Source organism: Heterodontus francisci, chromosome 20 (assembly GCF_036365525.1).
Source record: "Heterodontus francisci isolate sHetFra1 chromosome 20, sHetFra1.hap1, whole genome shotgun sequence".
NCBI classification, from domain to species: domain Eukaryota; kingdom Metazoa; phylum Chordata; class Chondrichthyes; order Heterodontiformes; family Heterodontidae; genus Heterodontus; species Heterodontus francisci.
Genome location: NC_090390.1, coordinates 12,346,451 through 12,360,077, shown reverse-complemented (window position 1 = coordinate 12,360,077; position 13,627 = coordinate 12,346,451). Strand labels below are relative to the sequence as shown.

The window sequence follows — 13,627 nt, the reverse complement described above, 5'->3', positions numbered from 1 at the left end:
AAGATCTGACCCCATATACTCTCAATCTCAAAGACTGTCTACTTCTACTTATTTAACATTGCCCATCTCCACCCCTACCTCAGCCCATCTGCTGCTGAAACCCGTAACACATGCTTTTGGTAACTCCTGATTTAGCTATTCCAATGTTCCCTGGCCAGCCTTCCAACCTCAACCCTCCATAAACTTCAGCTCAGCCAAAACTCTGCTGCCTGTATCCTAACCTGCACTAAATCCTGATCACCCATCACCCCTGTCCTCGTTGACTTACATTGGCTCCTTAATTCCCCATCTATGCGTTTAATTCCTTTGTAGCCTCGCCTCTCTTTCACTGTAACTTCCACCAGTCCTAAACTCTGTCCTGAACCCTGAGGTCTTCTGACTCCAGATTCTCATGTACCCATTTCCTTTACCCCATCACTGGTAACTATGATTCAACTGCTTAGGCCCCATGTTCTGGAGCTCTCTGCATGAACCTCTGTACCTACTTCTTTGACGACCCCTCCGAATTTTTTCATTGTCTGCTCGCTGTCTATTTTTTAATAAAATTCTAAATTGCACAGGGATGTATTTCTATGTTAAAGTTGCCATATAAATGCAAATGGTTGTAAATTAATTGTAAATTATTTCCACATCTTCTATGCAATTCTTATTGAAAGTTACCATACCTTTGTTATCATCAGTCAGCTGGCTGTAAATAAATGGAATATTCTCAGCCTATACAATGTGTGTAATATTTGTTATTTAGAGATACAGCACTGAAACAGGCCCTTCGGCCCACCAAGTCTGTGCCAACCAAGAACCACCCATTTGTACTAACCCTACAGTAATCCCATATTACCTACCACCTACCTATACTAGGGGCAATTTACAACGGCCAAATTACCTATCACCTGCAAGTCGTTGGCAGTGGGAGGAAACCAGAGCACCCGGCGAAAACCCACGCGGTCACAGGGAGAACTTGCAAACTCCACACAGGCAGTACCCAGAATTGAACCTGGGTCCCTGGAGCTGTGAGGCTGCGGTACTAACCACTGTGCCACTGTGTCGCAAACATAAATCTGAACATGGTGGTCAAGAACAGGACATTCCACTCATTTAAGAACCAGGAGATGTTACAGTGGGAAAATAGCTGGATTGGCATGCTGGAAGAATGAGGTATCCTCTCAAACACATTTTTCATCTGAGACCATTTTGCACAATTCAAATCTCCAGAATGTGGATCCAGTCTACTGGAGATTCATGGAGATACTGGATTTGATCAACTGATAAATCAAACAAAGCCCCATCCATGAGTATAACTACATGGACATTATCTAGAACAAGATGTGATTACTTAGCTTTCGCAATCCACAATTATTGAAAATTATTGTGTCAGGCAAACCCCACCTGCCAAGACTGAGGCACATATTATTTTGCCACATGAACATTAAAACTTTAAAAATTTGCAATCTCTGACTGGAAGGACATTTGCATAGTACCAGACAATGTGGAAACAGAGGGAGCCAAACCCCTTCTTCCAATTCACAGAAGTGGTCAGACCAGTCTTGGTCACATGACTGACTAGCTGTTCCGAGTTTTTGAACTCCCAAGCAAAGGAATTGCCAAGGGAGAAAAGCCATGTGCTCATGGAGTAAAGACCTCTCCTGGAACTGAGAACATCTCCTCTCCTGCCTGTCTGCCTGCCTTCATCTCTTCCCAAGGAACTGAATCTTATGAAAACAGGTGAAACTCAAAGAGAGAAAGGTTTGCCATGTGGACAAGGTTTTAAGATAACTAATACTGTCTACCCTGAGGCACAGTGTGGCTTTCGTGCAGAGAGATCGACCGTTGACATGCTGTTCTCCCTTCGTCAGATACAGGAGAAATGCCGTGAACAACAGATGCCCCTCTACATTGCTTTCATTGATCTCACCAAAGCCTTTGACCTCGTCAGCAGACGTGGTCTCTTCAGACTACTAGAAAAGATCGGATGTCCACCAAAGCTACTAAGTATCATCACCTCATTCCATGACAATATGAAAGGCACAATTCAACATGGTGGCTCCTCCTCAGAGCCCTTTCCTATCCTGAGTGACGTGAAACAGGGCTGTGTTCTCGCACCCACACTTTTTGGGATTTTCTTCTCCCTGCTGCTTTCACATGCGTTCAAGTCCTCTGAAGAAGGAATTTTCCTCCACACAAGATCAGGGGGCAGGTTGTTCAACCTTGCCCGTCTAAGAGCGAAGTCCAAAGTACGGAAAGTCCTCATCAGAGAACTCCTCTTTGCTGACGATGCTGCTTTAACATCTCACACTGAAGAGTGCCTGCAGAGTCTCATCGACAGGTTTGCGGCTGCCTGCAATGAATTTGGCCTAACCATCAGCCTCAAGAAAACAAACATCATGGGGCAGGATGTCAGAAATGCTCCATCCATCAATATTGGCGACCACGCTCTGGAAGTGGTTCAAGAGTTCACCTACCTAGGCTCAACTATCACCAGTAACCTGTCTCTCGATGCAGAAATCAACAAGCGCATGGGAAAGGCTTCCACTGCTATGTCCAGACTGGCCAAGAGAGTGTGGGAAAATGGCGCACTGACACGGAACACAAAAGTCCGAGTGTATCAAGCCTGTGTCCTCAGTACCTTGCTCTATGGCAGCGAGGCCTGGACAACGTATGCCAGCCAAGAGCGACGTCTCAATTCATTCCATCTTCGCTGCCTCCGGAGAATACTTGGCATCAGGTGGCAGGACCGCATCTCCAACACAGAAGTCCTCGAGGCGGCCAACATCCCCAGCTTGTACACCCTACTGAGCCAGCGGCGCTTGAGATGGCTTGGCCATGTGAGCCGCATGGAAGATGGCAGGATCCCCAAAGACGCATTGTACAGCGAGCTCGCCACTGGTATCAGACCCACCGGCCGTCCATGTCTCCGCTTTAAAGACGTCAGCAAACGCGACATGAAATCCTGTGACATTGATCACAAGTCGTGGGAGTCAGTTGCCAGCGTTCGCCAGAGCTGGCGGGCAGCCATAAAGACGGGGCTAAAATGTGGCGAGTCGAAGAGACTTAGTAGTTGGCAGGAAAAAAGACAGAGGCGCAAGGGGAGAACCAACTGTGTAACAGCCCCGACAAACAAATTTCTCTGCAGCACCTGTGGAAAAGCCTGTCACTCTAGAATTGGCCTTTATAGCCACTCCAGGCGCTGCTTCACAAACCACTGACCACCTCCAGGCGCGTATCCATTGTCTCTCGAGATAAGGAGGCCCAAAAGAGAAGAGAATACTGGGCCCCAACAAAGCACAAGACTATTTTCTTCAATCAAGGACTACAGCGAGCTCGCGAAACACTAAGATATTTCCTCAAACTGTTCTACTTATCTTTTCTATTCCTATTTTTGTATGTTTATATCGCGTGTGCGTGCTAGCGTGAGTGTATTGTATATCCGGAGACGTGAACCATATTAGAGTTCAAGTTCTAAGGTTTTAATAAATTTCTGCTTTAAATCAAAGAAAGTCTGTGCTCAGTTATTTGCCTGATAATTGGAAACTGTGAACAAGGATTCACAAAGGGGGAGCTCAAAACACAATGTTTAAAAAAAAAACCTTGTTACAATAAGACCAGGTAAAGATAGCAAAAGACCCCTAGACATTGCTCACCTGGTCGTAACAATTGCTATAAAAAATAAACAGCTTTTAAAATGTATAAATGCTTTAAAATAACTTTATTTTAGATTTGCTGGAGCCCAGCATAATGACCTGTAGCATGATTTCGTAAGTTAACTAGCTCAAGTTTTTTTGAGGAGGTAGCAGAGAGGGGTGATGAGGGCAATGCTGTTGATGTCGTGTACACGGACTTTCAAAAGGCATCTGATACAGTGCCACATTTGTGAGCAAACCTGTAGCTCATGGAATAAAAGGGACGGTAGCAACGTGGATAAGAAATTGGCTGAGTGACAGGAAACAAAGAGTCGTGGTTAATGGATGTCTTCCGGGCTGGAAGAAGGTTTGTAGTGGCGTTCCCCAGGGATCAGTGTTGGGACCCTTGCTTTTCCTGATATATATTAAATGAACTAGAACTTGGGCACAATTTCTAAATTTGCAGATGATCCGAAACTTGGAAGCATTGTGAACTGTGAGGAGGATAGTGTAGAACTTTAAAAGGACATAGACAAGTTGGTGGAATGGGCAGTCAGGTGGCAGATGACGTTCAATACAGAGAAAGGTGAAGTGATTCACTTTGGTAGGAAAAACATGGAGAGACAATATAGAATAAAGAGTACAATTCTAAAAGGGGTGCAGGAGCAGAGGGACCTGTGTGTATATGTGCATGAGTCATTGAAGGTGGCAGGACAGGTTGAGAGGGCAGTTAATAAAGCATACAGTATCCTGGGCTTTCTTAGTAGGGGCATAGAGTACAAGAGCAAGGAAGTTATGTTGAACTTGTACAAGACACTAGTTCGGCTTGAGCTGGAGTATTGCATCCAATTCTGGGTGCCTCACTTGAGAAAAGACACGAGGGCATTGGAGACAGTACAGAAAAGATTCATGAGAATGGTTCCAGGGATAAGGAATTTCAGTTATGAAGATAGATTGGAGACATTCGGACTGTTTTTACTGGAGAAGGCTGGGAGGCGATTTGGTAGAGGTATTCAAAATCATGAGGGGTCTGGACAGAGTAGATAGAGAGAAACTGTTCCCACTTGTGAAAGGATTGAGAATGAAAGGGCACAGATTTAAAGTATTTGGTAAGAGAAGCAAAAATGACATGAGGAAAAACCTTTTCATGCAGCAAGTGGTTAAGGTCTGGAATGCATTGCCTGAGAACGTGACGAAATCAGGTTAAATTGAAGATTTCAAAAGGGTATTAGACAGATATATGAAAAGGAAGAATGTGCAAGGTTATGGGGAGAAGGCAAGGATATGGAACTGAGGGAGTTGCTCTTTCAGAGAGCCATGCTGACACGATGGGCTGAATGGCCTCCTTCTGCACTGTAACGATTCTGTCATTCTGATTCTGTGAACTTAACTTCTTCTTGCAACCTGATTGAGCCAGCATGACACAGCTCCTGCTCTCCTGTACACTTAGGAAGGATATTATATTCTGCCTTCTGGATTAACAGGTTCCATAATAAGAATTTACATAAGCTCTCCTGCTAAGTAGGGTAACTGCTAGCCCTTGGCTGTACTACTTTAGTATGGAAGAGAGTGAAAGATGCAGGCTTCAAATTATAAAGGACATGGTTCACATGCAGGAGTTATGTGGCTATTTGCATGTAAGAGTGATGTTGAAAATACCTTTAGATAGAAGTTGAAGCATTTTGGGGTGTGGGGAAGGTTTGCTTGAAGAGTGCCCCAGAATATAGGAAACGTATTAAATACTTGGATGGATTTGGTCCTATAGAGACTTATAAAATCTATAGAAATCAACATTAAGATTTTTTTTAATAAAAGTAAAATACTGCAGATGCTGGAAATCTGAAATAAAAACAATCAGAACTGATGAAGGGTCGCTGGCCTGAAACGTTAACTCTGCTTCTCTCTCCACAGATGCTGCCAGACCTGCTGAGTATTTCCAGCATTTCTTGTTTTTATTTAAGATTTTTTTTTGTAGTTTTACCTTTAAAGTGCTGATCTTTTTTTTTCTCTTTTTCAGTTAATAGGAGGTTTTATCCTCTGTATTGGCATTTATGCAGAAGTTGAAAGGCAGAAGTACAAGACGCTGCAAGGTGCCTTTCTAGCTCCAGCTATAATTCTGATTTTGCTGGGAATTCTGATGTTTGTGGTGTCTTTTATTGGTGTTCTCGCATCTCTGAGGGATAATTTGTGCCTTCTTAAAGTGGTAAGATATTCTTTTTTGTACCACAACCCTCTATTGGCTTTTCACCTCTGAACTTTGCATTGATGTTTTTAAAAAATGCAGCAAGCTGGAATGAGCCTAATGTATAGTTAAATTTTCAATGTAATTTTCCTGCCTGGTTTATTGAATATTTCCCCCTAAATACTTCTTTTAGATCCAGACTGCATACAATGAATAATGATGTGAAGTGGAAATCATTACTGCTAAAGTAATGTATATTATTTCAGCCATAATACTCCTGGGACATTTAAGAACCAGTAATTACCATGTCCAAAGTCCAAATTTTCATCCCGATACTGGTGTCATTATCTTTGTTGTGAGATTATAAAGAAAACTTTGTTTAATTTGCAAAACGAGGTTTGACCAGAAATCATTTTGTAAAAACATGATTACATCATGAGAAAAATTCCTGAAATATAACCCCTGATAAATTTTAGTGACCTGGAAATTGTGTTATCAAGTAAACATGTCACCTGTTTCTATCATTTCTCTCTCTGCTATCTTACCAAAAGCATGAACCAGTTTATTTTAAATGGTTTAATGCCTTACAACTCTATAATTAGTTGATGGCAAGTCAATTAGCCCTTTCTACTGTTTAGCATAGTGAAAATTTAGATGATTTTACTACACTAGTTTCCTGATTAATGCTAATTCATGTGAATTTAGCAAGTACTTTCTAGGGTAGGGAAGAGAAATCCAACTTGTTTTATGCCATGTTTTTGGTTTTGATCTTCCAGAATTCCCTAGATTCGATAATGTATCCATGGATTGGAAAGTAACAAGCATCACCTGGCCATTTGTGAAAGGAGGGAGAGAGCAAACAGGGAACTATAGGCCAGTTAGCCAGCAGCAGGGGAAGTGCTAAAATCTATTGAGGATGTGATAAGAGGACACTTACATAATATGATTGGACACAATCAACACGGATTTATGAAAGGAAATTCATGTTTGACAAATCTGTTAAGAGTTCTTTGATCTTGGGTTTTGGAGGTGGGTTTTGGTCTGCACTGAGTGTTGCTGGAGGCACAATGTGAAGAAAGGAGTTTGGTAAGTGAGGGAGTTCGGTAAGGAGGGGAACTATAAATTAAAAGAGATAATAGATTTGTCTGCACTGAGAGCTACTTTGTCTGCACAGAGTGTAAAGTGTGAATTGGTGCGTGAGGGAATTCAGTGAGAAAGGGGCTCCTTTTTTCTACCTTTTTTTCAGCCTCTCTCTTCAGTGGAGGGGAAGAAGCTGATTGGTGAGTAACTGGTAAGTTATTTTAATTCTAACTGTAATAAATAGTTTTTAAAGTTACGGTATGGCAGGTCAGCTCGGCCAATTGGAATTTACATCCTGCAGTATGTGGGAAGTCATGGATGCACCATGTGTCCTAGATGAACACATCGGCAGGAAGTGTCAGTGGCTGCAGAAGCTTGAGCCCCAGGTTTCGGAACTTGAACGGTGGCTGGAGTCACTGTTGTGCATCCATGAGGCAGAGGACTACTTGGATAGCACGCTTAAGGAGGTGGTCACATAACAGGTTATGAGCATGTAGGCAGAGAGGGAATGGGTAACCGCCAGGCAGTCTAGGAGAACCGGGCAGGCAGTGCAGGAGTTTCCCGAGTCTATCTTGCTTGCTAATCGGTTTTCCATTTTGGATACTGGTGAGAGTGATGGTTCCTTAGAGCAGTGCAGCCAGAGCAAAGTCCATGGCGCCTCTGGTGGCTCAGCTGCACAGGAGGAGAGGAAGAAGAGTGGAAGAGCAATAGTGATGGGGGAATTCAATAGTCAGGGGATCAGACAGGTATTTCTGCGGCAGTAAAAGTGACTCCAGGATGGTATGTTGCCTCCTTGGTGCCAGGGTCAAGGATGTCATGGAGTGGCTGCAGGACATTTTTCTGGGGGAGGGTGAACAGCCAGAGGTCATGGTCCACATTGGTACCAATGACATAGGTAGGAAGAGGGATGAGGTACTGAAAGAAGATTTTAGGGAGTTAGGAAGGAAATTAAAAAGCAGGACCTCAAGAGCAATAATCTCAGGATTACTCCCAGTGCCACATGCTAGTGAGCATAGGAATAGGAGGATTGATTGAACACGTGGCTGGAGAATTAATGTAGGAGGGAAGGCATCGGATTTCTGTGGCATTGGGACTGGTTCTGGGGCAGTGGGACCTGTACAAGATGCATGGGCTACAGCAGAACAGAATCCAGAACTGATACTCGCAGGGAAATTTGCTAGTGCTGTTGGGGAGGATTTAAACTAGCTTGTCGGGGGAGCTCAAATTGGAAGGAAGTAAAGCTGGTAACAGGAGGTAGAAAAGTAGCAAGTGACCTTAGATGGCAGGTGAAACAAAGGCAAGCATCAATTAGGTTTAGAATGCACAATAATGTCAAGAAGACGAGGTTAAGGGCACTCTACCTGAATGCACACAGCATTTGCAACAAGGTAGATGATTTAAAGGCACAAATAGAGGTAAATGGGTATGATCTAATTGCCATAACGAAAACGTGGCTACAGGCTGACCAAGACTGGGAACTGAATATTCAAAGATATTCGACATTTAGGAAGGACAGGCAAAAAGGAAAAGGAGGTGGTGTTGCACTGATAAGCAATGGGATCAGTACATTAGTAAGAGAAGATCTCAGGTCAGAAGAACAAAATGTGGAATCTGTTTGGGTGCAGCAAGGGGCAGCGAACATCGGTAGGAGTTGTTTATAGGCCACCAAACAGTAGTGCTAGTGTGGGGCATGGTATTAATCAGAGATTGGAGAAGCATGTAGCATGGGTATAACAGTAATCATGGGTGACGTCAATCTGCATATAGACTGGGTAAACCTAACGAGCACTAATGCTGTGGAGGACGAGTTTTTAGAGTGTGTTAGGGATGGTTTTCTAGAGCAGTATGTTGAGGAACCAACTAGAGAACTGGCTATTTAAGATCTAGTATTATGTAATGAGAGAGGGCTAATAATCTTGTAAAAGAACCTTTCGGGATGAGTGACCATAATATGTAGCATTTTGCATTATGTTTGAACGTGAGGTAGTTCAGTCTGAAACCAGGGTGTTAAATTTGAACTCAGGAAATTATGAAGGTATGAGGGGCAAATTGGCTGAGGTAGATTGGGAAAATACATTAAAAGGTATGACAGTGCATAGAAAATGGATCGTCTTCAAAGAAATATTACATAGTTTACAGCAACTATACATTCCTTCAAGGCACAAAACCCCCAAAAATAAAGGCAGTCAACTGTGGATAACAAAGGAAGTTAAGGATTGTATAAGATTAAAAGAAAAGGCCTATAAAGTTGCCAGAAATAGTAGTAAACCTGAGGATTAGGAGGATTTTAGAATACAGCAAAGGAAGGCCAAGAAACTGATAAAGGGAGAATAGAATATGAATGTAAGCTAGCAAAAAATATAAAAATGGACTGTAAAAACTTCTATAGGCACGTAAAAAGGGAACGTTTGGCTAAGACAAATATGGGTCCATTACAGGCAGAGTCAGGAGAATTTATAGTGGGGAATAGAGAAATGGCAGAGAAGCTAAATGATTACTTAGTGTCTGTCTTCACTGAGATAGATACAAGAAATCTCCCAGAATTAGAGATCCGAGGGATTAGGGGGAAAATGAGGAATTGAAAGAAATTAGTGTTAGTAAGAAGGTTGTATTGGAGAAATTAATGGGGCTGAGTTTTATAAGTCCCCGGGACCTGATATTTTACATCCCAGTGTGTTGAAAGAGGTAGCTATAGAGATAGTGGATGCATTGGTAATCGTGTTTCAAAATTCTATAGATTCTGTAGCAGTTCCTGCAGATTGGAAGGTAGCAAATGTCACCCCACTATTTAAGGAGGGAGGGAGAGAGAAACCAGGGATCTATAGACCTGCTAGCCTTACATCAGTAGTAGGGAAAATGTTAGAATCTATGCGAAAGGATGTGATAAATGGACACTTGGATAATAATGATCTGATTAGGCATAGTCAACATGGATTTATGAATGCGAGATCATGTTTGACGAACCTGTTGGAGTTTTTTGAGGATGTTACTAACAGAATTGATAAAAAGGAGTCAGTGAACGTGGTATACTTGGATTTTCGGAAGGCTTTTGAGAAAGTCCCCCACAGGAGGTTGGTTAGCAAAATTAAAGCACATGGGATAGGAGGTAATATACTGGCATGGATTAAGGATTGGTTTATAGGCAGAAAACAGAGTGGGAATAAATGGGTCATTCTCGCGTTGGCAGGCTTTGACTAATGGGTGCCGCAAGGATCAGTACTTGGGCCCCAGCTGTTCACAATATGGACAAATGATTTGGATGTGGGGACCAAATGTAATATTTCCAAGTTCGCAAATGACACAAAACTAGGTGGGAATGTGTGCTGTGAGGAAGATGCAAAGTGGCTTGAAGAGGATTTGGACAGATTTAGTGAGTGGGCAAGAACATGGCAGATGGAATATAACATGGAAAAATGTGAGGTTATCCATTTTGGTAGGAGGAATAGATGTGCAGAGTATTTATTAAATGGTAAGAGATTAGAAAGTGTAGATGTCCAAAGGGACCTGGGTGTCCTTGTCGATAAGTCACTGAAATCTAACATGCAGATGCAGCAAGCAATTAGGAAGATTGGTGATATGTTGGCCTTTATCGCAAGAGGATTTGAGTACAGGAGTAGTGAAGTCTTGCTTCAATTGTATAGACCCTTGGTTAGACTGCACCTGGAGTACTGTGGGCAGTTTTGGTCCCCTTACCTTAGGAAGGATATAATTGCCATAGAGGGAGTGCAACATGGTTTTGTGCAGGGAAGGTCATGTCTTACCAACTTAATAGAATTCTTTGAGGAAGTGACAAAGTTGATTGATGAGGGAAGGGCTGTCGATGTCATATACATGGACTTCAGTAAGGCGTTTGATAAAGTTCCCCATGGCAGGCTGATGGAGAAAGTGAAGGCGCTTGGGGTCCAAGGTGTACTAGCTAGATGGATAAAGAACTGGCTGGGCAACAGGAGACAGAGAGTAGCAGTAGAAGGGAGTTTCTCAAAATGGAGACGTGTGACCAGTGGTGTTCCACAGGGATCCGTGCTGGGACCACTGTTGTTTGTGATATACATTAATGATTTGGAAGAAAGTATAGGTGGACTGATTAGCAAATTTGCAGACGACACTAAGATTGGTGGAGTAGCAGATAGTGAAGGGGACTGTCAGAGAATACAGCAGAATATAGATAGATTGGAGAGTTGGGCAGAGAAATGGCAGATGGAGTTCAATCAGGGCAAATGCGAGGTGATGCATTTTGGAAGATCCAATTCAAGAGTGAACTATACAGTAAATGGAAAAGTCCTGGGGAAAATTGATGTCCAGAGAGATTTGGGTGTTCAGGTCCACTGTTCCCTGAAGGTGGCAACGCAGGTAAATAGAGTGGTCAAGAAGGCATACGGCATGCTTTCCTTCATCGGACGGGGCATTGAGTACAAGAGTTGGCAGGTCATGTTACAGTTGTATAGGACTTTGGTTCGGCCACATTTGGAATACTGCGTACAGTTCTGGTCGCCACATTATCAAAAGGATGTGGATGCTTTGGAGAGGGTGCAGAGGAGGTTCACCAGGATGTTGCCTGGTATGGAGGGCGCTAGCTATGAAGAGAGGTTGAGCAGATTAGGATTATTTTCATTAGAAAGACGGAGGTTGAGGGGGGACCTGATTGAGGTGTACAAAATCATGAGAGGTATAGACAGGGTGGATAGCAAGAGGCTTTTTCCCAGAGTGGGTGTTTCAATTACTAGAGGACACGAGTTCAAAGTGAAAGGGGAAAAGTTTAGGGGGGATATGCGTGGAAAGTTCTTTACGTAGAGGGTGGTGGGCACCTGGAACGCATTGCCAGCGGAGGTGGTAGATGCGGGCACGATGGAGTCTTTTAAGATGTATCTAGACAGATACATGAATGGGCAGGAAGAAAAGAGATACAGAACCTTAGAAAATAGGCGACATGTTTAGAGAGAGGATCTGGATCGGCGCAGGCTTGGAGGGCCGAAGGGCCTGTTCCTGTGCTGTAATTATCTTTGTTCTTTGTTCTTTGTTTAACAAAGGTTCACCAGACTAGTTCCCGGGATGGCAGGACTGGCCTATGAAGAGACATTGGGGAAACTGGGCCTATATTCTCTAGAGTTTTGAAGAATGCGAGGTGATCTCATTGAAACTTACAAAATACTTAAAGGGATAGACAGGGTAGATGCAGGTAAGATGTTTCCCCTGGTTGGGGAGTCCAGAACCACAGAATTGTTACAGTGCAGAAGGAGGCCATTTGGCCCATTGTGTCTGCACTGGTTCTCCAAAAGAGCAATTCCCCTGCCTTCTCCCCATAACTCTGCACATTCGTTCTTTTCATATAACTGTCTAATTCCCTTTTGAATGCTTCAGCTGAACCTGCCTCCACCATGTTCTCAGGCAGCGCATTCTAGACCTTAACCACTTGCTGCGTGAAAAGGTTTTTTCTCATGTCATTTTTGCTTCTCTTACCAAATACTTTAAATCTGTGCCCTCTTGTTCTCGATTCTTTCACGAGTGGGAACAGTTTCTGTCGATCAACTCTGTCCAGATCCCTCATGATTTTGAGTACCTCTATCAAATCACCTCTCAGCCTTCTCTCCTCCAAGGAAACAGTCCTAACTTCTATTTATCTTCTTAAGTGAAATTCCTCAATTCTCGTGAATCTTTTCTGTACTCTCTCCAATGCCTTCAAGTCTTTCCTAAAGTGCGGCGCCCATAACTGGACGCAATACTCCAGCTGAGGCCAAACTAGTGTCTTGTACAAGTTCAACATAACTTCCTTGCTCTTGTACTCTATGCCCCTATTAATAAAGCCCAGGACACTGTATGCTTTATTGACTGTTCTCTCAACCTGTCTTGCCACCTTTAATGACTTATACACCCAAGTCCCTCTGCTCCTGCACCCCTTTTAGAATTGTACTCTTTATTTTATATTGTCTCTCAATGTTCTTCCTACCAAAATGAATCACTTCACATTTCTGTGCATTGAACTTCATCTGCTGCCTGTCTGCTCATTCCACCAACTTATCTATGTCCTTTTGAATTTTTATACTGTCCTCCTCACAGTTCACAATACTTCCAAGTTTTGTAGCATCTGCAAACTTTGAAATTGTGCCCTGTGCACCAAGGTCTAGGTCATTAATATATATCAGAAAAAGCAAGGGTACTAACACTGATGCCTGGGGAACTCCACTACAAACCTTCCTCCAGCCCGAAAAGCATCCATTAACCACTACTCTTTGTTTCCTGTCACTCAGCCAATTTCGTATCCATGAATCCCTTTTATTCCATGAGCTACAAGTTTGCTCACAAGTCTGTTGTGTGGCACTGTATCAAATGCCTTTTGAAAGTCCATGTCGACCACATCAATAGCATTGCCCTCATCTGCCCTCTCTGTTACCTCCTCAAAAAAGCTCCAGAAAGTTCATTAAACATGAGTTTCCCTTAAGAAATCCATTCTGGCTTTCCTTAATTAACTCTCATTTGTCCATTTGACTATTGATTTTGTCCCAAATTATTTTTTCTACAAGTTTTCCCACCCCCGAAGTTAAACTGACTGGTTTGTAATTGCTGGGCTTAGCTTTGCACCCTTTTTTGAAAATGGGTGTAACGTTTGCAATTCTTCAGTCCTCTGACACCACCCCCATGTCTAAGGAAGACTGAAAAATTATGGCCAGTGCCTCCGCGATTTTCCCCTCACTTCCCTCCTATCCTTGGATGAATCTCACCTGGTCCTGGTGTCTTATCCACTTTAAGTACT

The 13,627-nt window shown here is 42.9% G+C and overlaps 1 protein-coding gene across 1 annotated transcript in view; it reads left to right on the top strand.

Annotated features, from left to right (window-relative positions):
• Positions 1-13,627, top strand: part of tspan15 (tetraspanin 15) — a 258,614-nt gene that overhangs the window by 69,314 nt on the left and 175,673 nt on the right. Inside the window, exon 2 of the mRNA XM_068052393.1 lies at positions 5,635-5,820. Within this exon, the coding sequence (XP_067908494.1) occupies positions 5,635-5,820 (186 nt within the window). The remainder of the gene's footprint in view (positions 1-5,634; positions 5,821-13,627) is intronic.